Genomic DNA, 23836 nt, shown 5'->3' with positions numbered 1-23836 from the left:
TATCTGAACGAAAAATACCGCCTTTGCTAAACAATACATTAACAAATATATATTTTCACATATCTGGGCGGAAAATACCGCCGAAATACCTTAAAACATTTAGAGAAATCTTTCAAAATTAGAAAATTGTCACTTGAAAGAGGAGGTGGAATGGGAGGTGGTGGTAAGATAAAACCAGAAATTAGCCACAATAAAATTAAAGCAAGAAGCGTGATATTCACTCTTGAATGCTGACGATGAAGGAAGATGCCGTTTCTCGATTGGTTTAACGGTATCACGTGATAAAAGGAATTCATTGATTGGCTTTTACCGGAGTATATAAATTAGCATAATTCAGAATAGGACCGATTCGCTCCAAATGTACAACAATGACATAAATAATTTTATCTACCTATAAAATTCATTTATGTGCATCTGTTCACAACGAAGCACTGACCCTGAGGACTATGTATGGGAAAATATAAGAATGAACGAAGTGTTGACTGAAAAAGGGCAATATTTATTTTGCCGAACAATACCTTAACAAATATATATTTTCACATATCTGGGCGAAAAATACCGCCACGAAAGACCAGGGAACAAGTGACCTGCGATGCCGCCCAGAGTACTTGAATCCGTGCTGATAACAGATAATTTGAGTCATCAACCCGGTGATTACACCGAGAAGTGTAGCGGCCTGTTTCAGAAGGTTGACATTGGCAAATACAGCAGATTAGCACTCTTTGGCTTCCTCACATGAAGAATTCAACACCCCGAGTGAGGCTCGAACCCACATCGATGAGGAGCAACTGACTTCAAATCTCGGACAGAAGGTCAAATGGGCATTTTTTCGCTAGTGGATTGAATTTTACATAAAATAAGACACTTTTCATGCTCATATTCGCATGTTTTCGAGTGGTTAACTTGAAAACAGATTAGGGTGTTTATTCTGCGGACCGCTTTCTGAAATACGGCAATATGGGGGTACCTAACTTCAGCTGACTTGCATTTCACTGCATACTATTCAACATCCCCTTTTCATTTCGTTTTCTTGAAGCAAATGTATGGATATCTTGTAGAAAATAGGTCTACGACAAATCGACAATCTAGAAACTGTTTCAAAATTGTTCGAATGTAGCTGAATTTTATATGAAGCAAAGAACATTTTTTTATTGGTAAATAGCCAAACCTTTCTTTATACCCCTGTATGAAATTTGCATCTTATATTAAGCTTTTCTTGACCATATTATGGAAAAATTGCACTTTTATGACGTCATAAACTATATACATAATGCCAGTAAATAACCAGATTCGTTTTGCATCACGATCTATTTTAAACATGATTAATATCTTACAAGCCTATCTGTGAAAAAATCTGTTTTCCAAACCTCTGTACAGCACGAATAAGAAATGCTTGGTTTTCCATCCTATCATACAAAGGCAGTCATGAAAGGTCTTATATTCCAATACCTACGAAAATACTGCTCTTACCAGCAGTATGTAGACAAAACTAAGAAAAGATTCTACTCCTGAACGAATTTATTTTATCTGTTATAATGAGCACGCTTGGGTCTTAAGTACTAACAGATAAACGTTTCTGGAGGTTAGTGCATTGGTTTAAAACTGAGTTTATAATCGTTCATTCTAGGTGCCATAAAATAAAACTATTTCGTAGAGGTCTGGTCCTACTTTGTTTCCTTTATTTTGTAAAGTCAGAATCAAATGTACAATATATTAATGATGGATTTACAATGCATTGTCTTTGATAGCAAAAATAAACGAATTGTAACTTTACTGACTAGGTTATTATTGTTTTGGTAGATTGTTTGATATTAGCAATGGTAAAATACAGACGTTTACTGTTATATAGGTGAAAATGTTCTTTCTCCATACTTCTAAAATTGCATTTGAAATTTTTTTAATTTTTAAGAATATTTTCCACAAAATATCTGAAAATATGTCTAGTACTGAGAAAAAAAGGGAAATGAAATATTTGTTAATGGCGAGTTTGATATACATGTAGAACGTTTATAGGTTCTTTTTGAGAGGTCAGCGACTTTATATGAGTAACAAGGCTCGCAAGGAAGAAACAAAACAGTATTCACTTGGTTGCATTGCATAGCGAAATACTCGGAACTGTGTTACATTAGGTTTTCGAACGATACTTAAGAAACAAACCCGATCAGTTTTATGAAAAAGCGCCTGCTTTCTCTTTAGAAGTAGCACTTTGAATATGAAGTGTTGTAATAGGTTCTAGATCCCCCCCACCCCACAACCAAAAAAAAAAAAAAAAAAAAAAAAAAAAAAAAAGAACTGAATATAATGCGATACTCTCAAAAACTGAATAAACTGTCTTTCCCCGGTCAGACTGTAAAGAAGGGTTTGAAGAAACGGCATAAATCTCAGCTAAATGAACACATGTGCTGAGATACGGGCATACACGCGCTCTAGATGCACCAGTGGTTTTCATTTGATTTGGTTAATAAAGGATATAAATTGTCCAAATGCATACTTGCAACAATGGAAATTCCATTTCAGCCACTCTCACTGATGATGAGACAATTTGCAGAGTGGGAAAATACACACACCCCAACATCAACACTCAGCCCACCAGAAATCACTTTTAGTTACTAGTGCCTTAGTATTCAGTCACCGCTGCCCCTCAACCGTCTCCCCATCCCTACCTTCTGCCGTATGACCCTCCCCCCCCCCCACCTCCGCCAAAAATCTGGAATTTACTTTCTACCTCTCTGATGTAAAACATCGGGTGTAGCCTATATACTTCCCCCCTCCCCCCAATTAAACACACCAGTTGTCATTCAAATGCATACATTTAGGGCCGTTTTTCCTGCCTGTCGTAGTAAAAACACGCAATGACAAAATTGTTTGGGTCTTCCGAGCAATATGAATTTTAAGACGTCACTAAAGAGCACGCGATTTTCCTAGAAAGAGACAAAGAATATCTCTTCGGACATTTGTATACTTTCTCAAAAATGTTGGCAAAATAATAAATTCGACACATATCACCTGTGTAACACTGTGTGCTAACTATGTGCCAATGAATAACGATGTTACCTTTATAAGATATTATTATACTATCTGCGGAAAAAGAGATGCATGTTAACTTAAGTTTTCCATTACTGCTCATGAACAGACTCAATCAAACCGAGTCTGCAATTTTCACTTTTGCTTTGTTCTCGGTGCTTCCGAGGGATCTACTTTTCAGATTTTATTTACTTCACAACAGCGGGTGTTAAGTGCTGTGTTGTGGCCGTAAAAAGCCGCCCCGACTTCGTCTCAGTGTTGTTATATTTTCTGGTCCTTCGGGATCATTGATTTCAACTCATTTAGATTTGAAGATTGAATACTGCTTAAGCCGGTGCTAGGGGGGCGTGGGCAGTGTTGCATTTTCCATTACTGCTCATAAACAGACTCAATCAAACCGAGTCTGCAATTTTCACTTTTGCTTTGTTCTCGGTGCTTCCGAGGGATCTACTTTTCAGATTTTATTTACTTCACAACAGCGGGTGTTAAGTGCTGTGTTGTGGCCGTAAAAAGTCGCCCCGACTTCGTCTCAGTGTTGTTATATTTTCTGGTCCTTCGGGATCATTGATTTCAACTCATTTAGATTTGAAGATTGAATACTGCTTAAGCCGGTGCTAGGGGGGCGTGGGCAGTGTTGCATTTTCCATTACTGCTCATAAACAGAGAAACTCATTGTAATTCAACAGCGGTTGAATGTTAAACAGTGTAATTCTATGTTGCCTTTATCTACCCCTGCCTTCGTATCTACGATATATTAGGATTTGTACGAGTACGTGTATATGTGTAAGGTTTCACTCTGACTCAATAAAACCGAGTCTGCAATTTTCACTTTTGCTTTGTTCTCGGTGCCTCCGAGGGATCTACTTTTCAGATTTTATTTATCGTCAAAGATCCTCGTCCTTTGACTGAAACATTTTATCATTAGACATGTGCTTAATTTAACAGTATTCAAAATCGGCTTATCAGCAGTGTCTATAACCCCTTAACTGTAAAATGGCAACACTTTAGGATACGATAAACACGTATTTACTTTGTTGTAGCAAAGGCCAGCGTCGGTTTAAATGAGTCAGTTCAAGAGAAGTAATAAAGTATGCAACACCTTACTCACCTCTTAGTACAGGCGCAAGAGGAATAATTTCATAGCTAATAATATTTGCCAGAGCCTCTAGTCATGTTTAAGACTTGAATCTATTACAAGAAAACTTCTTCAGCAGGGATGCCATTATCATAAACCTCGCTAATCGTTTTATAAATTTCATCACCAGTATTCGACATTAGTTATTGAAATCAAAAGTAATGTAAATTCACTTCGGTGACCTGGTATTTCACACCACGATTTTTATGTAGATATGATTTACAGTCTGCGTAGAATTCAATTTCCGACTATTATGTTAAAAATCAAACGTTGTATTATAAGAGGCTATGACCGTATTGCTCTGATGCGCTCTGCATGTTTAGTGTTCAGCTGTTTTACAGTTGGTCACAACTTTGATTGTATGTTTACGAGACAGGTGAGGGATCAATGATAGCTAACCCTAACGCTTAAGCTTGTGTCACCGGGGCCAAGTGGCCTGAAAGTGTGTTGCACATTTTGTTTCCTCTCTTGAAAAAAAAATAACAAAAAAAAAAAAAAAAAAAAAAAAAAAAAAAAAAAAAAACTCGAGTCTGCTATTATTCCTTCGATGTTTTCAATGATCTTTTTTACAGATTTTGTTTTGATCTTTTTATTTGTACGGAAATGTTCTGCAAACGTTTAAGGTGCGGTTTCTATTTACTTGTTTTAATTAAACATCATTTCTAATTTCAGAACGATGGCTTTAAGGTTTCCTTTATACAGGTTTCTTCCAAAACAATGCCCCTATTTTGAACACGAATATGTCCGTTTTTTATTATGTTATGTATTATGTCTTGTTTGTTGGTGGTTTTACTTCCTTATCTTCGTTCTCCTGTTACTAAACGTGAAGTTAAGTACCCATCAAGGAGCATCCAGCTTGTTTCTTTTGCCACCGGCCGTCCGTCAGCGGTAGCCAACTGTATTGATGTCTTATTTGTCTGTTGACTTTGCTTCGTCTTTGAGTTTGCACATGTTTATGTGCGTGCATACGACTACGTTTTTTTTGTTTGATTTTTAAAGCAACCCATCTGCATTATGTTTCCACTACAGTTTCTAATACTTGCATGGATCAGGCTTTGTTTGCGTACTCGCCCCATGTGGTTCTGGGACGATCTGTGTATGAAAAGAATTGGAACCACTGCCTTACCATTGCATGATCGTAAGAGGCGACTAATAGGGTCTTAACTCTTTGTTTTGCAGTAACTGTGCTTCAAGCAGGTGTGAAAATTTTGATTCCATACCTCAAGTTTTATTTCGATGTAAATGAGATGTGGAACCAAAATTTGTAGTCCAGTTTTGCGCCATATAACCTATACTGTGTTGGTGCGCCGTAAAACCCAAATAAATGAATAAATAAATAAATAAATTGTGCTTCTGAGAAATTTATACTTACTTTGAAGTTGTTTTTTTTCAATTCACCTAACTGTAACCATCCTAAGTACACCATTTATAGGAGCAAACAATTTCTTTAGTGTAGCAGATACTGAGTGTTTTTTCTGATTTAACTAGTTTGTATTAAAACAAGAGGGCCAAGATGGCCCTAGGTCGCTCACCTGAAAAACACACCATAATACACCATAACAGTGTAAACATGTTTGACCTAGTGATTTCATGGAAAAATATATTTTGACCAGTTATCATTAAAATTGGAGCAAAAACAAATATTTTCTTTGATTTGACCAAGTGACCTAGTTTTTGACCCCAGATGACCCATATTCGAACTTGACCTAGATTTCATGAAGATCAATTGAAAAATACAGCCTCTATTGCATACACAAGGTTTTTCTTTGATTTGACTTAGTAACCTACTTTTTAACCCCAGATGACCAATAATCAAATTCAACCTAGATTTTATCAAAGCAATCATTCTAACCAAATTCCATGAAGAAAAATTGAAAAATACAGCCTTTATCGCATACACATGGTTTTTCTTTTATTTGACCTAGTGACCTTATTTTTGACTCAAGATGACCCATATTCAAATTTTACCTAGGTTTTATCACGGCAATCATTCTGACAAAATTTCATGAAGATCAATTGAAAAATACAGCCTCTATCGCATACACAAAGTTTTTCTTTGACTTGACCCAATGACCTACTTTTTGACCCCAAATACCCCATATTCGAACTTGACCTAGTTTTTATCAAGGCAATCATTTTGACCGAAATTCATGAAGATTGATTGAAAAACACAGCCTTTATCGCATACACAAGGTTTTTCTTTAATTTGACCTAGTGACCTAGCATTTGATCCTAGATAACCCATTTTGAAATCGACCCAGAGTTCATCAAGGTAATCATTCTGGTCAAAATTCATGAAGACTAATTGAAAAATACAGCCTCTATTGCATACACAAGGATTTGACCTAGTGACTTAGTTTTTGACCTCAGATAATCCATTTTCAAACTCGGTCTAGACTTTATCAAGATAATGATTCTGACCAAACTTCATGAAGATAAATTGAAAAATACAGCCTATATTGCATACAAAAGGTTTAGTTTGATTTGACCTAGTGACATAGTTTTTTACTCCAGATAACCCATTTTCGAACTCATGCTAGATTATATCAAGGTAATCATCCTGACCAAATTTCATGAAAATCAGTTGAAAAATACGGCCTCTATCGCATACACAATCTAAATGTTGACGGACAGACGACAGATGGACGCCGGACATCAAGAGATCAGAAAAACTCACCTGAGCATTGCTCAGGTGAGCTAAGCTAAAAACGCGACTGGCTACTGAGACGATGACTGGACAAGAAATGAATGGGAGACTTTGCAGATACGGGGTTTTGGCTCGATAACATGCTTATGGATGCAGAAGTTCACAAATACACAATTACCATCTACATGTAATGATATATAGGTCATATATCGTGTTTTGTAATGAGATGGTGTTTATTGTTATAATAATATTATTACGTTTGTTATATGTTTATTAATACAAACTAGAATTTTTGTATAATATATGACTTTAGTGTGCTTATTTTAGGCGGGAGAATATTGTGGGAGAAGGCTATAAATTTCTCGTCAAGATACAATGACCCTGCCGATGATCGACTCAATTCCTTTACTGAGGATACTACAGAAATCTTCGGTGGCAGAATTTATTCAGAGGTTATTAGAGTATGGGATATCGTTATGGATCATGACAAACTTAAAAGGCAAAATATTCCGTTATAATATTTAATTATAAATTCAATATTTGGTATCGATTTCATTCGAAACCATATAATGTAAGTAATTATACCCCCGCAAACGAAGTTTAGGGGTTAAGGATTGAGCTCAACGGTCGGTTGGTCGGTCAGTCGGTCCGTTGGTTTTCATGCTTTCTGGACAATAACTCACGAAAGGCTTTAAATAAGTTTTGGTACACAGGTGTAATACAGGTCAAGTTTGACTTTGGCTACAAAGTTCCATTTTTTGACATAGTTATGGCCCCCTTCCAACTTGAAATTTGACATACTTCTGTGACAAAGCCATATTGTGGGGGAATTATTCGTCACTTCTGTGACCGTTCTAGTTGCATTTGTTTCTACGGACATGTTTTTGTTCTATGTAAATATTACATCACATTAAATGAATTCATTTAGAATTAATTTAGCAAGAACTATCATAAGCTAAACAAGAGCACCGCCTTGCGGGTGCTGACGCTCATCTGATTTTTTTTGTGTAATAGAAATATTGTCCTACCCATGATTTTCTAAGTCTAAAAAGGGCCATCATTCTTGCAAAAAGCAGGATAGAGTTATGTTTCTTGATGTACAGTGTCCACTTATGATGGTGAAAAACTGTTGCAAGTTTTAAAGCAACAGCTTTGATAGTTTATGAGAAAAGTTGACTTAAACATAATACTCAACCAAGAAAATGATTTTCTAAGTCCAAAAGGGGCAATAATTATTGCAAAAAGCAGGATGGAGTTATGATGCTTGCTGTACAGGGTCAGCTTATGATGGTGAACAAGTGTTGCAAGTTTCAAAGCAATAGCTTTGATAGTTTAAAAGAAAAAGTTGACCTAAACATAAAACTTAACCAAGAAATCTGATATTTTCTAAGTCCAAAAGGGGCCATAAATCTTGCAAAAAGCAGGACGGAGTTATGTTTCTTGCTATACAGGGTCAACTTATGATGGTGAACAAGTGTTGCAAGTTTTAAAGCAATAGCTTTGATAGTTTAGGATAAAAGCTGACCTAAACATAAAACTTAACCAAGAAAACTGATTTTCTAAGTCCAAAAGGGGCAATAAATCTTGCAAAAAGCAGGATGGAGTTATGTTTCTTGATGTACAGGGTCTGCTTATGATGGTGAACAAGTATTCCAAGTTTCAAAGCAATAGCTTTGATAGTTTAGGAGAAAAGTTGACCTAAACATAAAACTTAACCAAGAAATCTGATATTTTCTAAGTACAAAAGGGGCCATAAATCTTGCAAAAAGCAAGATGGAGTTATGTTTCTTGCTATACAGGGTCAGCTTATGATGGTGAACAAGTATTCCAAGTTTCAAAGCAATAGCTTTGATAGTTTAGGAGAAAAGCTGACCTAAACATAAAACTTAACCAGGCAACGCCGACGCAGACGCCGACGCCGACGCCGACGCCGACAACCGCTCAAGTGATGACAATAACTCATCATTTTTTTTCAAAAAATCAGATGAGCTAATAAAAATGATTTCGTGAAAAAATTCACAAATGCATTCGATTAGTTTATATTCAACTTCTTCCAACACATGGAATTATTGTCCCATGATTTTTCATCCATCTTTCCGTCCGTTCCACTTCGTGTTCGGTCCATGTCTCTGTAATTCATCTTGGGATTTTGAAATAATTTTGCAGAGATGTTTCTATAATATGACTAGTCTCTTGTAAGATGGAGACCCCTAGCTCAAAGTACAAGGTCACACCTTAAAAAGAATTCCTGAAGTCTTTTTTTCCTTTCATTTTTTTTTTCAAATTCACATATATGATAGGAAAATTTATGCTGAAAAGAATGAACAATTAAAAACAATGGCTCACCAGGCTTGTTTTTGTGAATGATTGTTTTGAACACATCTACTGTTGCTGAAAATGACAGCGATTTTTCAATATTTTCATAATTTTCTGCTTTTTTATAAATACCGACCAAAATATACATCAAGACAGCACAGCATGGTTTATTCATTAAAAATTTTTACAGATTTTATTATATACATGTACTTATTTGATATCATTTGATTTCGCAGTCAAAACTCACTTCTTTAATGAATATGACATTACAAAATGTTCAAGTTTTGTTGCATATATTAACATTACTATTTGTTTGATCACTTACCTGAGTTTTGTTCCTTGATCATGTTGATTGTATATGAATCGCAATACACAAAAACTGCAAATATATGTAATCATCTGTTCTCTTTCATATTTTATTATAGCGTATCAAGTCATTTTGTAAATAGATCAAATTATTGTCCTAAGGTCTGTGGAAAATATTAAACACTCACATCGGCGTGGCAAGACTTGCGCCATATCCAGTAAACTAAAGGGGATAAAGGAAAATGAACAACACATGAGAGAGCGCGGTGTTACATATCCTTTGCTGTTTACCGAAATAGATCCTGAAGATAATGCTGATCGTCAAGTACAGGTAATATGTTGTTGCATTTTAACATTACACTATTAATATAGACAAATTTGTAACTTTTATGTATAGTTCTCAAAAATCCGTTGTGACTTCTTTTTAATGTTAAAAACAGCTAATTCAGCTATCTAAATAGATAGCATGACCAGGAAAGCATTAGATTTAATGTTACACATGAACTTAACCTGTTCGAGCCATAAAACATAGGTAATTAAAAGAATGCATGCAACATTACTTTCAACTATGTTGATCAGTATTTAAATCGAAGATACATATATCAGATAAAAATTACCTAAAGAAGGAAATACAAGAAATTAATGTATGTTCTGTTCATAACAAAACAGGTGGTAGCAATGTTATAACCAAAATCGGTATGACCTTTTAAAATGTTTTATTTAGTGTTTTTTCCCCGATGAATATTCTTTATTTGTGATACCTATTTTCAGGTTCAGCATTTTCCACCAGCAAGTGCCAGTGAAACAGAGTACAATATTCTGAAATTCTATCCTTGGGACACAACACTTGTGAAGCATATCTTGCAGAGTTGTAACGTGAAAGTTGACTTTCCTTTTAAGGTCACTGACTTAGAGCATGCTATCATCAATCTGAGTGGAAAAGAGGCAATTTTATTACTTGGACGCAGTGGGACAGGTACATTTAATAAAAGAAGGCGATGCACATAAACTGTATTAAAATGCATATTTTATCGCGAAACTGGTGTTAACAAGATATAAAAGCAAATCAATCCTCCTTTGGGACAACCAAACATGTCTTACATTTTGAAATAAAAAGTTACATTAATTGACTCAACACACATAATTTAAATAGTACGTTCTGTTTTAGGAAAGACAACTTGCTGTTTATATCGACTTTGGAGTCAATTCAAATCGTACTGGTACAACACGGCTATTGATCGGCCAATGGTCCAAGGTTCTGGACAGGAGCACGTACATGAGAAGTCTAGACCTAGCGGTAAAAATATAAAATTTTAAATATTTTGCATGAAAAATCACTTTTCCATACCATAGTAGTATACACAACGATAATAAAATCAAGGATGACAATCCAACAGGGAAAGCCACGTTCTAAAAACGCAGACGCCCTAATAAAGTTACAGACAGACTACAATATAGAGTTACTGCAAATATCTCGTATATGCATTAAGTCGATCAACGTCACTATCACTTTTTTTTGGTTTAAGAGCAGCAGGGTGCCAGATTTACAAAAACTGAACAGCAAATTCTGCACAACAATTGCTTCGGACGATATAAGAATTTAAGTTGTCAGCGCCAAGGTCAAAGCTCCTTGAAATACTAGGTTAAGAATATAAATGGCCGCCATTTTGAGATAGATATTATAGGAAAACACTTTTTTATTTCTTGATACACCTTTATATGCTTATGAATTTGTTTATGTTTACACCTAGGATCAATAGATGCATTGACGTCATATTATATCAGTTTAGCCCTACCTACTTAGCTCAATAGGGAGATTGTAGATCATGGTGTTTTGAACTCCGGGGCGAGGGTTATGTTCTCTGTCACGATTTGATAAAATACGTTGCGTCTTAAATCATCTGTAAGCAAAATAATTGACTACATAGTATGGACTATTATGTTTTGTCTTTTGGCAGTTTCTGTGATATACAAATCCCTTTTCTAACTTCCATTTTGCTTAGTTCTGTCCGTTGGTTTGGACAAGCCCATTATTTTATCTTGGGTCCATATGCCACATTTCATGAAATCACGCACTAGTGTATCAGTGAAGGTTCATGTGCACTGCCGTATGAAGACATCTGCGGATGTATTTAAATTGCTTTTGATAAATGTTAAGTTCTGCTCAACCAGGGGGCTAGAGGGCGTGTAGCAAGCATTTCCACTACCATAGATGAACAGGTTTAATCAAACCAAACCTGCAACATTCTCATTTTTGTCGTATTGAGCGACCTGTGGAGTTTCTACTTTTTTAATTTGCCTTATATGGAATACACACTGCCAGTAAATTCCAAAATGGGACAGTGTATGTTCCATATTAGGTTACCTGTACACTGTAAATAGTGATACGTTGCATAAAAATATTATGTAGTATTTCCAGTGAAATATTATGTAGTATTTCCAACTGAATTTAAGTTAACTTTATGATGTGGGGAGCACAGAGCTGTAAGGACATGACACAAATTGTGTAAGGTTTTATGTATCATGTCAATTATCAAACAACAGAGATGTTGTCAGTACAGTTATGTGCTCCTTCGACAGTTTAATGTTATGAGAGACTACGACGTTCTATACACTTAAACGATGGAGACTGCTTTTTATTTGCTAAGAAAAAAGACCATAACCCTCATAGACTGTTTCAAAGAGCATGCGGATAGCTTTTTCCTGTCGTTTATTTGGATGTTTAGGGCGCATTTGCACGGAGTAATTTAGTCTATGTAAAAGAATTCACTGTAATGCAAACATAAATTAATTTATACCGATCTGTTGATAACGAACGGTCTTGTTAAGTCCTACACCAGATTTTTTATAATATAAGAATCCATTTACAGTACAAGAAGAAAGGGCTGAATCCAACTACAGCAGCATTGAGGAAACGTCTGAATGTAAACAACAAAATGATGTGAATTGCAAAAGCGATTCTAATACATGTGTACAGTTCCATCAAATATTCGTGACAAAAAATCCAGTTCTTGTATCTGAAGTAAAAAAGACATTTTGCGGTTTTATGAACGCCGACGAACTTCTAGCAAGATGTCACGCTGGGAGTAATGACCAATCTATTCCGAATCGCCTCCAGGATTTGCAGGAAAATGCATATCCACTGTTTCTTACTTCGAGAGAGTTACTGTGTAAACTTGATGCCTCTCTTGGACATCCGTTCTTTGAAAGAGAAAAAGATGGATCGTTAAAGGTATCTTTAAAATGTTTCTGCAAAACTATGTCTTTGATAAAACCAAAGTGCTTATTTTTGTAGAACTTTTGTAATATGAGATGTTTGTGTCAGTTTTTCGCATTTCACCTGCAAGGTAGTTTTCGTTAAAAGATGTTATTCAAATACTTATCGAATCATAAATATGATAAGAATATACGTACAAAGCTAATTTTGCTTTCGTTGGTCTTTAACATAATGGGATGGAAATAGTTTCAGATTTTTATGCATTTTCTTCGCGTTTACTGGTTGGATGGCAAATGAGGAGCATATAGAAGTGCCTCGCAGGAATTCTCATCCATACATACCTTCTAGACGATTGAGATTTCCTTAAGCATTAATGTTTTGATAAAATTGTTTAAAAGTGATATTCAACTTATTATTGACATGTACACATCATAGTTAAACAAATACAGGAACACTACTCTTGTTCTTTATTATTGCATTAATTTATAAAAATGATTGGTTCATTGCTGTTTTTATTTTAAATTAATTCCGAAAAAAATTACCTCGAAACAAAATGTAAACAATTACAGAACAATTTATTTTAATACTAGTACCAGGTTCATGGATGGGCAGATACGGCTGAAGGATTTACCGAGCTAAATGTTTTGGATCATGAATCCACTGATGAAGATTCAGATGACAGAATCAATGGCAATGTTGAAGAAGCTAGAAGAACCAAAGGAAAGAGAAAGGTTTTATTTGATACTTTCTTTCATACACACTAGAACGAACAGCTTTGACGTTAATTCAATGTTTAACTCTGAACAACTAGATTCAGGTTTTTGGAAGATGTTTGGCACGACTGTAGTCTTTCTCAGCTAAGTGGCATTTTCTAGCCTTGCATCATTTATCAGACTTTAATGATTATTTCCTTGCACAAATAGTGCGGCATCGGCGCCAATTGAAAATTTAGTTTCCTTTGTAGAATGATACAAACGTTAGAAGAGAAGTAACTTACGATGTCTTTGAAAATAAAATATGGCCTAAATTAAAAGGGATTGGAAATTCTGTTTATCATCCAAGCCTTATTTGGACAGAGATTATATCATTTATCAAGGTAAGGCACTAGTACATAAAAATGTTACATATTTGACTTTTACAATGTTACATAATTTACCTTTATACAGAAGGAAATTCAAATAAAAGTCTATGTTATTCTATTTAGCTAAACAAAACAGCTGTACAAGGGCCTTTTAGATCACTCAACATCCGTTGTCCGATGTCTGCGTACGTCAATTTTCTGTCATCAGTCCATCGCCGTGCTCTGGCCGGCATCCGCCCGGTATCTGACGCACGTCCATTGTCAGTACGTTTCTTATAACAATGCCTTCTCTGGAACCAGAGCTAGAAATATACAAATCTTGAAATATACAAATTTGCGTTTTCTTTACGACTAGTGATCCAACTGTAAAATTATTTCACTAAAAAATTCCTTTAGTGACCATATATCAATGTTTTTTTTTGTTGTTTTTTTTTTCAAATTATTTACATTCTTCAAAACCTATAGCCGCTGTTCGCATGGTCATTTTTCCTTTTATGTATATTGGGGTAATTTTTAAAGTTATGTGTCATTGATTATCGAGTGTTTAGTAAATACAGTGTACATGCAATTTAATATTAATGTTCTTCCAAGATTGTTAAAAACCAAGTTTTCTGGAGGGTGATATGAGAACTGTCACCCTATATGAATATGTTTGAATCTTGAAACATCTCTGCAGTATCTGCTGATTCGATATTTCATTATTTTCACACAAACGTTCCTTTGGTAATCCACTACTAGTATTATTATAAATCAACACGATTTGTCAAAAGCAAAAAAGCGTGGTCTCTTTGTTCCATAATCATATCGTCACTTAAATAAAACAGACCGATTACAACTTGTGTTTGTTTCGTCTGTTTTTACTTATGTTTTATGTGTACATGTCTGTCATTGACGCATGCATTCATACATGGCTGTATGTGTTTCTTTCTTTTTTGCGAGAGGCTGCATTTAGGGAAAGTGGCTTGTCTTATTTTAACCTTATCTTGTTATCTAACGTAATGTTCTGTCTAAATTCCTGGTCTTATTTTGAAATTCCCTGGGAAGATGTCGACCCAAGATTGCTTGAATTACTCCGATTTGTCGTAAACTTGGCTGCCAAAGCTTAAAACAGAAACCATTTGTTAACACTACATTCTCCGAGCCTGAGTTAAAAATATTTCACGGAAATTGTTCTTGGGTTACCCTTTACTAAACTTTGTAAAGCCATTTTGATTTGTCAAGTGAATTATGCCACTTTGAAAATCTTCATCTCTAACAGCTGACCTGATTTCAATATAACTGAAAGAAGCTGTTCCTTGCTTTATCCATATTTGTATTGTATACCTGTGTTAATTGTGAAGCTCGATGAGCGATACATGGCCACTATGAATCACCTTTTTACATTGTGCTTTGTACAAACTGTTGTCAGCCTATTAGCGTGCGTTCCTGTTTGATAAATAAACGTTACGCATGTTATAAGTGTAAGGCTTTTTCATTAATTTCGCTTTTACTAATCATTTATTGCTAAAATAATCTAGATATGTAGCTTGTAACTTCACAAATAGAAACCTAGTAACAACATGCATATAATGTTTTCGTATCTGCGTTTTGACAGGGTTCGTATGAATCACTCTCCAAGACCAACGGCTATCTGTCGAAAAATGAGTATCTAAAATTAGGCAGGAAAAAGGCTCCAGCTTTTTCTGGAGAGAGAGAAGAAGTCTACGATATGTTTTTAGTGTATGAACGCAAGAAGAAACAATTGCGTTTGTTTGATGAAACGGACGTTGTCCGCAGTGTATTTCAGCGACTTGCACATTTGGAAACGAGCCCAGTTACGATACATCAGATTTATGTGGATGAAACACAAGACTTCACGCAGGCAGAACTGTTTCTTCTTATCAGACTTTGTCAGAACCCAAATGATATGTTCCTCACAGGTAGCCGACTTATGTTTCGTTTATGTTAGTATGCTTTACTTTAGAAAATATTTAAAAGCGTGTTAGAGTAATTATGATTATTTGCACTTGAATGGACAAACTTATCAGACGGCAGTCAAATGGATAGTTCGAATGTTTACGTGAAACAGTTTCGTATATATCAATTTAACCATACCATTCGACTACAGAGTTTTCTTAACATATATTAACCTGTTGCCAGTATTCGTGTAAATTCATTCTTTCCCCGAATAAAGTATTTTTCAGATGTTGACCAAACTACATAAGTTGAATAAATGCAAAACGTTGAAGCGAATAAAAACCATCTGTGATGATATGAACTGAGGGAGAAATAACTATTGTATATTTAAAGTATTGAAAAAGAAATATCAAGTGTGTATTATGCATATGAAAATAGTTATATTTGCCTTTTTTCTTTTTAGGTGATACCGCACAGAGTATAATGCGCGGAATTTCATTTAGATTTAAAGACCTCCGATCTCTCTTTTTCCACGTCAAAGAAATGACAGAGGAAGCAAAAAAGACATCTCAGGCTTCTAAGTCTGTAACAGTGCATGTGCCAAACGAGGTTCGAGTAGCGCATTTAACATTGCATTTAGCGCATTTAACATTGCATTTCATCGGTTATCTTTTTATAAGCCAGCATGTTTTAATGTTATCATCTGTGTTACAACAATATATTTTCAACAGGATTAACTAAACGATTTTCTGTTTCAACAATAGGTTTTATGTACTATTCAATTTATATTCATGGCACTCTACAATTGTAGGTACTTCAACTGACTTACAACTACCGTTCGCATTCTGGTATTCTGTCACTAGCTTCAAGTATCCTGGAGATTCTGTTGCATTTTTTCCCAGAATCATTTGACCGTTTACATCCAGACAAAGGCCTTTTCATTGGCCCAGAGCCCATTCTTCTTGAATCATGCAGTTCTAATGACTTGGCTACTTTGTTAAAGAAAAATCAAAGAGAAACATCAAGTATTGAGTTTGGCGCCCATCAAGTTATACTAGGTGGTATTCTTTTGTTTTGCAGTTCTTTTCAGAAACCGAAATAATTATTAAAAAAAAAAGAGCCTGCGTTTTTTTCCGCTACATAATCATAAACTAAACTGTTAAAAATATTTAGATGTCAAGAAATTCAACCGCCCGCGATTGAGAAAGATAGGTTTTAACTATGTGAATAGGCAGTCTATTTGTGAGAAACAGAAACTACAACATTGTGTTAGAAAAAAGTGATACAAAGACTGTAAACAATTTGTATCAATATATACCAGCATCCAATTAATGTTTAATCTTTTATACATAGTTGTGAACGAGGAGGCAAGAGAAAGTATGCCAGAAGAGTTACGCTATGGGCTTGTCCTCACAATATATGAATCTAAAGGCCTTGAATTCGACGATGTTTTACTTTACAACTTCTTCAAAGACTCCAAGGTATATCAATAATGTGTCTGTAATTTATACATTCATTTATGTCATAAGCGTATGTACTTTTAGCACTTAAATTATATTACATGTTTTAGTTTTCTTTGGCTTAGTATACTTTTATTTTTGATTGTCAAAATTCAGTACTTTTGCATTAAAAGGGTATCCCATGGTAGTAAAATTATAAAAGGCAAATCCCACTGTTTGAAACAGTGAAAGTTGCAAATAAAACAGTTATATGAATTACAATGAAATAAAAACTCTATAGTTCTCACTCAGTTTTATTAAAATATTGTTATAGTATGAGACGCCGTGATGTAGAGTAATTCTCGGAATTTGTCATTTTGATAAAGGCCTTATGGCCGAAACGTTAATAAAACTGAGTGAGAACTATAGAGTCTTTAAACATTTGGTACCCCTTAGGGTAAATACTGTGTTGTACAATGAAATAAAATCAATTTCAGGCTTCTAAGGAATGGCGGGTTGTGACAAAACATCTGGAAGAAATTGTGAGAAATGTTACAAATAAGACAGCTGAACAAAACGAGGTGTATTTTAGGATTGAACAGGGTATGTACCTTTTTATAATGTAACTGATCAAGTGATTTCATATTGGCTTTGTTATTTTTTCCGAGCTGCCCAAGGACAAGTCACTAGGCAAATACGAAATTACTTGGCTACTCACGATATTATAATTTAACCTTCGAATTCCGACTAATGACCTAGTTTTTGTAGCTTCTATAATGTATACAAGCTTTTGACCTAGTGACCTTGTTTTTGACCCCACTTGACCCGATTTGAAATCGCCCAAGACTTCATGATAAACACTCTGGCCAAATTTTTAAGAAGATAGAATCAAAAATGTGCCCTTTAGGGTGTAAACAAGTTTATTCTTTAATTTGACCTGGAGACCTAGTTTTTGACCCCACATGACCGGGACAAAGATAATTAGATTCGTCCAATATTTCATGCAGACAAACATTCCGACCAAGTTTTATGCACATCAAATGGACAAGAGTTTAAACAAGCTTTTTTACTTTTGCTTGACTGGGTGACCTAGTTTTTGATTCCATATAGCCCAGTTTCAAACATGGCCTAAGAATCATCAGATAAACATTCTGACCAAGTTTCATGAAGATAGGGTGATAAATGTGGCATGAAGAGTGTTAACAAGCTTTAATTTTGATTTGACCTTATGACCTAGTTTCTGATCCCATATGACCTAGTTTTAAACTTGAGATAGGAATCATCAAGATAAACGTTCAAACCAAGTTTCATGAAGATAGGGTCATAATCAACTCTCTTGTTACATCACGTTTAGATTATTGCAACTGTCTTCTATATGGAATTCCAAAACAGTCAATGAATAAACTGCAATATGTCCAAAATACGGCAGCTAGAATCGTAACCAAAACATCTAGTTACGACCATATAACACCTGTGCTTTGTGAATTCCACTGGCTTCCTGTGCAGTGTAGGGTAGAATACAAAATTCTAACACATACATATAAGGCACTCAAAGGTCAATTACCAGCGTATGTAGTGAACATGTTGGAAATATATAGGCCATCCAGAATTCTGCGATTGCGGGATAATGCATTAAAACTAGTGGTGCCTAAATGTCGGACAGTGCGATTTGGTGACAGAAGCTTTCAGACAGCAGCGGCGAGGTTATGGAATGCCCTCCCATCTGGCATAAGATTGCAAAACCTTGCAAAGTTTAAAAAAAGCACTAAAGAAGCATTATTTCAGACAATTCTTTATGAACTAATCTCACTAATAACCGGTCAATTCTAATCAAGAACTCTAGTGTGACAGAAAAATATCGATAGTGTTTTATTTTTCTGTGGGATGTATCATGGATATTCTCCGTACCGTTTGGGTGGGGGACTAACCCGATCGTCAGGGACGATTTGCGTGCCGTGATGCATTTCACAGGCATCATACTGGTTAATTCTGTTTGTTCAAAATGTAAGATAACTTCTGTTCTATTCTGCTCTAATCTGTGTGTTTAACAGGTCAGTTTATTTTTCTACGATATTGTATTTTGTTTCATGTTTTGACCTGCTTACCTTCAATTTAAAATGCTAGGTATCTTATTACCGTAATGTAATTTTAAATTCTTTCCATAATAGTTCAATTACCATTTTTATTGAACATTATATATTTTTTATGTAAAAAATTTTGAACGTATTTTTATATGAAAAGAGTGCTATATAAATGTGGTATATAATAATAATAATAATAATAATAATGATGATGATGATGATAATAAATGTAGCCGCTACAATGTTAAGAAGCTTATCCTTTGATTTAACCTGATGATCTAGTTTTTGACCAGACATGACCCAGATTCGATTCAGGCCTAGAGATCATTACGATAATCATTCTGTGCAAGTTTGTATCAAATTAAAGCATAAATGAAACCTTTGTATATCTGAAAGGTCCAAAATAGAAAATTTTGCCGCTTTCAGGGGCAATAACTCTAGAACCCATGATAAAACCTAGCCAGTTTTCGAAAGGAACCGAGATCTTATTGTTACTTTAGTTGTGTGTAAATGTGATTAAAATAAAGTATAAAATGTCACTTCTATCCTGTCCACAAGGTAAAAATTACCAAATTTAGGCTCTTTCATGGGTCGCTTAGGGGACGTAACTTTTTAACCTATGATTTGATCTGACAAATGCATCGTAGAATCAAAGATTTATTTGCTTTTGAAGATATTTTGCGATCTTTTATCAAATCAAATCGTAAAGGAAGTCTCTATATGGCTGCAAAAGCCAAAATAGCAGATTTATGGCGCTTAAAGGCCATAACTCTGGAACTCATAATGGGATCTGGCCAGTTTTCGAAAGGAACTGAGATATAATGCCAATACAAGTTGTGTAAAAATTTGATTATAGTCGATTGCAAAATGTTTTCTCTATTGTGTTCACAAGCCAAAATTAGCAAATATTTGCCTTTTAAGGGGACATAACCCATGATGGAATCTGGCAAGTTTTCAAAAGGAACAGAGATATTATGCCAAAACAAGTTGTGTGAAAGTTAGAAATAAAGTTGATTGCAAAATGTCGACACTATCGTGTTCACTAGCCACAAATAGCAAATTTGGCCCTTTAAGGAGCCATAACACTGGAACCCATGATGGGATCTGGCCAGTTTTCGAAAGGAACCAAGATATTATGCACATACAAGTCGTGTGCAAGTCGTGTGCAAGCTTGATTAAAAGCAAATGCAAAATGTGGTCTCTATCCTGTTCACAAGGAAATTGTGGTCGGACGACGGACGGACGGACGATGGACGACGGACGAAGGGCGATCACAAAAGCTCAACCTTGTATTACAGGTTAGCTAAAATTGGAGCTTACCGTACATCGTATTTTCTCTAGTCGCGGTGCAAGTCATTTGATTTTGATCTGTGATAGAAATTGCTTTGACTGGCATTTCCTTGCATGCTGTAGGTAACAAGACACAGACATGTACACTTATGTCTTGTGGATTTGACCAAGTCAAGATAATACGACCGACATACTTCCATATCTCGTTTTATTCATGTACCAAATTGTTTGCAGTTACTGCTAACATCGTGTTCGCTCTTCTATGTATAATTTCAATTAGGCATCCATTTCTAAGAATCGTTGATATCTACAAAGATTTATATCGAAATCAAACATGGTTATTACAGAAATTTGTAATATATCACAACTTTATAATTTCTATATGTTTTAGACACTAAATAGGAATACGGAGCGAAACTAATGCTCTCGCATAATGGCGGATTTAAATGATTATCAGTTTATTTTTCTTTGTAAAGCTTTTCCTTATTTCCTTTGCGATTTTTTTTTTCTTTTTTGCTAAAATCACATGACAATTCTATGATTAACATTTTAGAAGCATTTTCATAATGAAAAAATAGCATGACAAAATTTTTCATTGAAACTTAGGTCATACACTACCACTACAATTTAGGGTCTCATTTTTATTAGCTGATCTTACAGTTTGTGTGCTTGACTGAAAATATGTTTTCTAGCATCAAACATGTCCGCACTTTTCTTTTGAATTTTAGTAATAACGGACAATATTCTTCAAGAAAATGTAAGTTAAAATATCTAAAATGGGCATGATGTGTGCTGCATCCATTAGAAAGTTGTAGATTTTAAATAGAATAAGAAGAACAGCTTTTAGTGTGTTCAGACCTCAGTGTGAAGGAAATTGCTTCATTTGACTTCTCCGTACTGGCCCTCTTGTAAGAACCAGTCAAAATGCTTGAGTCCTATATTTGCTCTGTTTTTATCGTATTGGTCCTGATTTTCTCGTTTTGGCTCAGTTTAGTTTGGAATTAGCTCAGCCTGTTTTATATCACTTAATTTACCCTATATCATGTCCAGTATTTCATTGTTGAATAATAATACTCGCTATAAGCTTGATTTTTGTTCCAAGTTCTTAACCTTGAAGACGTGTTGAATATATACCGGTCATATAAAACAACCTTTAAACTTGCGCTTTAAATAAGAGATCATATAGTGATAGATATCTTAGTCTTAACGGATCCAGTATCATGTAAGGAACCGCAGTGTCATAATCGCAAGGTACTTCGTACCATGTATTGCCTGGATAAGTTGATTGTATTACTCGCTCATTGTCGCATGACTTGAACCAATTGGTCAAGTTTTGTACAATAATTTGCTAGTTATTTATGTTTTCAATTCCCTGTAAAAAGGCGGCAATTCTGATGTCTTGCATCACAAACTTACTGGTTGGCATTTTTAGATATATTTGCAAATGACATTATACATTTATTTCAAATGGGTTATATGGGTCACGTTTTGTATACCTTTAAATCAAAGTTAAATGTTATGTTATCTAAAATAAATATCCGAATTAAACAATACTGTATTGACACGTCAGTATGAAATCCATTAAAAACAAAAAGACGGTCTTGAAACTCTTTTGAGGGGACCTCCGCAGCCGAGTGGTTATTTTCGCTTACTGAATCACTTGCCCCTCACCACTGTGGGCTCAAACACTCACGTGGGGCGTAGAACTCTTTCATCCAGCTGGCTACCTAGGTGTCCTTGCTTGATGACATTATGCCCGTAGGGGCACCTGGAATTTTTCTTCATCACTAAAAGCTGATACACTTGACATAAATGAAACTTCATTGATATGAAAAGTTAATAAATATTTAAAAAATGAATAAATGAAGTAAAGCAGGTAAATATCATGATGTTTAACTTTGCTCTGTAATATTTTCAGATGTTTTATCATCGAAAGATCGCCAAAGGCCTTTAGATTTCGACCCCAACAAACACAAAATACTGAATTACGAACTTAAACAGTTGTATACGGCCGTTACAAGAGCAAGAGTAAATGTTTGGATTTTCGACGAAGATCATGTGAAAAGAGGACCAATGTTTGAATATTTCAAAGCTCGGAAGCTGGTCAAGTTACAAACGGATATAAATAATGAAAGTAAGATAATCAGTTGATTTTTGTTTAACGTCGCACTGGACATTTATAGGTCATATGGTGAATTTCCAGCTTTGATAGTGGAGAAAAACCCCAGGTGCCCCTCCGTGCATTATTTCATTACGAGCGGGCACCTGGGTAGAACCACCGACCTTCCATAAGCCAGCTGGATGACTTCCTCACATGAAGAATTTAATGCCACGAGTAAGGCTGAAGCCTACAGCGATGAGGAGTAAGTGATTCAAAGCCATTGACCCTAACCACTCGGCCACGGAGGCCCCCAGGATAATAAAATCAGTTGAAGAAAGTAAGATAATTAGATTACGATGGTGAGATACAATCTCGTGATGAAACGATCTGAAGCAAAACATCCGTTACGTTATGAACTAGTCACATTTCTTTCAATAAGTAATAATTTGAATTTTTAACGTTCATGTTGATTTTGAGGTAGACTCATGTACCGGCAAGTTTTAGGTCATTGGCCACTGCTGCCTTAGAGGTAAGTTGTTGGAAATATCATCATATGACGTTTAGGAACATCTCTTACCTGCTTTTATTTCAAGCCTTGTCACAATTTGCGGTGAAATCGAACAAAGATGATTGGCTACAACAAGGAGATTACTTCATGAAAAATCGCCGATATAGTGCAGCAGCAACATGTTTCCGCCAAGGAGATGACCAAAAAATGCTAATGCTAGCACAGGCAAACCAACAAGCTTTATTGGTATTTGAAATGCTTCATTATATTCAATAGTAACCATTAGTTATTGCCCTTTGTTTTGTCAACATTAGTAAACTATAAGGTCATTCTTGTCCGGCGTACTTCTAAGCAACCACTATCTGGATTCAGTGAAAATTCATGAGGAAGCTTCATCCCAAGAGGAGATGCGCATGTTATCTTCATGCTTCGGTCCGATGATTTTTCACAGAATCCACCTTTTAATTATTCAACGTTAGTAGACTATATCGTCATCCTGTATTTTAGTATTCCTCAGCAACCCCCTGGCTGATATTCAGCGAAAATTCGTAGGTAGCCTCATTCCCAATAGAAGATGCGTATAATTGTGCATGTTTTTTCTCAAGAACTACTTGCTGGAATTCTAAGAAACTATTTGGAAGCCTCACTTCTGAAACGAAGTAGGTATCCAGTCGATGAAAACAGCTTTTGTGCTTTTAATTTTCAAATTTCGTAAGATAATTGCATGCGGTTCGGAGATGAATCAGTTTGATTTTGGGTTCAGTAGGTCAAAGGTCAATGTGACCTGGAGACTGA

General features: G+C 35.3%; 1 protein-coding gene across 1 annotated transcript in view; it reads left to right on the top strand.

Moving 5' to 3' along the window:
- The window catches only part of LOC123562129 (TPR and ankyrin repeat-containing protein 1-like), a 66708-nt gene that overhangs the window by 26902 nt on the left and 15970 nt on the right, over positions 1-23836 (top strand). Inside the window, exons 25-39 of the mRNA XM_053532263.1 lie at positions 7134-7317; positions 9007-9026; positions 9572-9759; positions 10200-10404; positions 10597-10725; positions 12299-12660; positions 13236-13376; positions 13610-13741; positions 15321-15645; positions 16086-16231; positions 16434-16680; positions 16976-17103; positions 17559-17664; positions 22351-22566; positions 23127-23287. Coding sequence (XP_053388238.1) covers positions 7134-7317; positions 9007-9026; positions 9572-9759; positions 10200-10404; positions 10597-10725; positions 12299-12660; positions 13236-13376; positions 13610-13741; positions 15321-15645; positions 16086-16231; positions 16434-16680; positions 16976-17103; positions 17559-17664; positions 22351-22566; positions 23127-23287 — 2690 coding nt within the window. The remainder of the gene's footprint in view (positions 1-7133; positions 7318-9006; positions 9027-9571; positions 9760-10199; positions 10405-10596; positions 10726-12298; positions 12661-13235; positions 13377-13609; positions 13742-15320; positions 15646-16085; positions 16232-16433; positions 16681-16975; positions 17104-17558; positions 17665-22350; positions 22567-23126; positions 23288-23836) is intronic.

The sequence above is a fragment of the Mercenaria mercenaria genome, unplaced genomic scaffold (genome assembly GCF_021730395.1).
Source record: "Mercenaria mercenaria strain notata unplaced genomic scaffold, MADL_Memer_1 contig_1069, whole genome shotgun sequence".
Lineage (NCBI taxonomy): Eukaryota > Metazoa > Mollusca > Bivalvia > Venerida > Veneridae > Mercenaria > Mercenaria mercenaria.
This window is presented reverse-complemented; position numbering and strand designations above follow the sequence as displayed.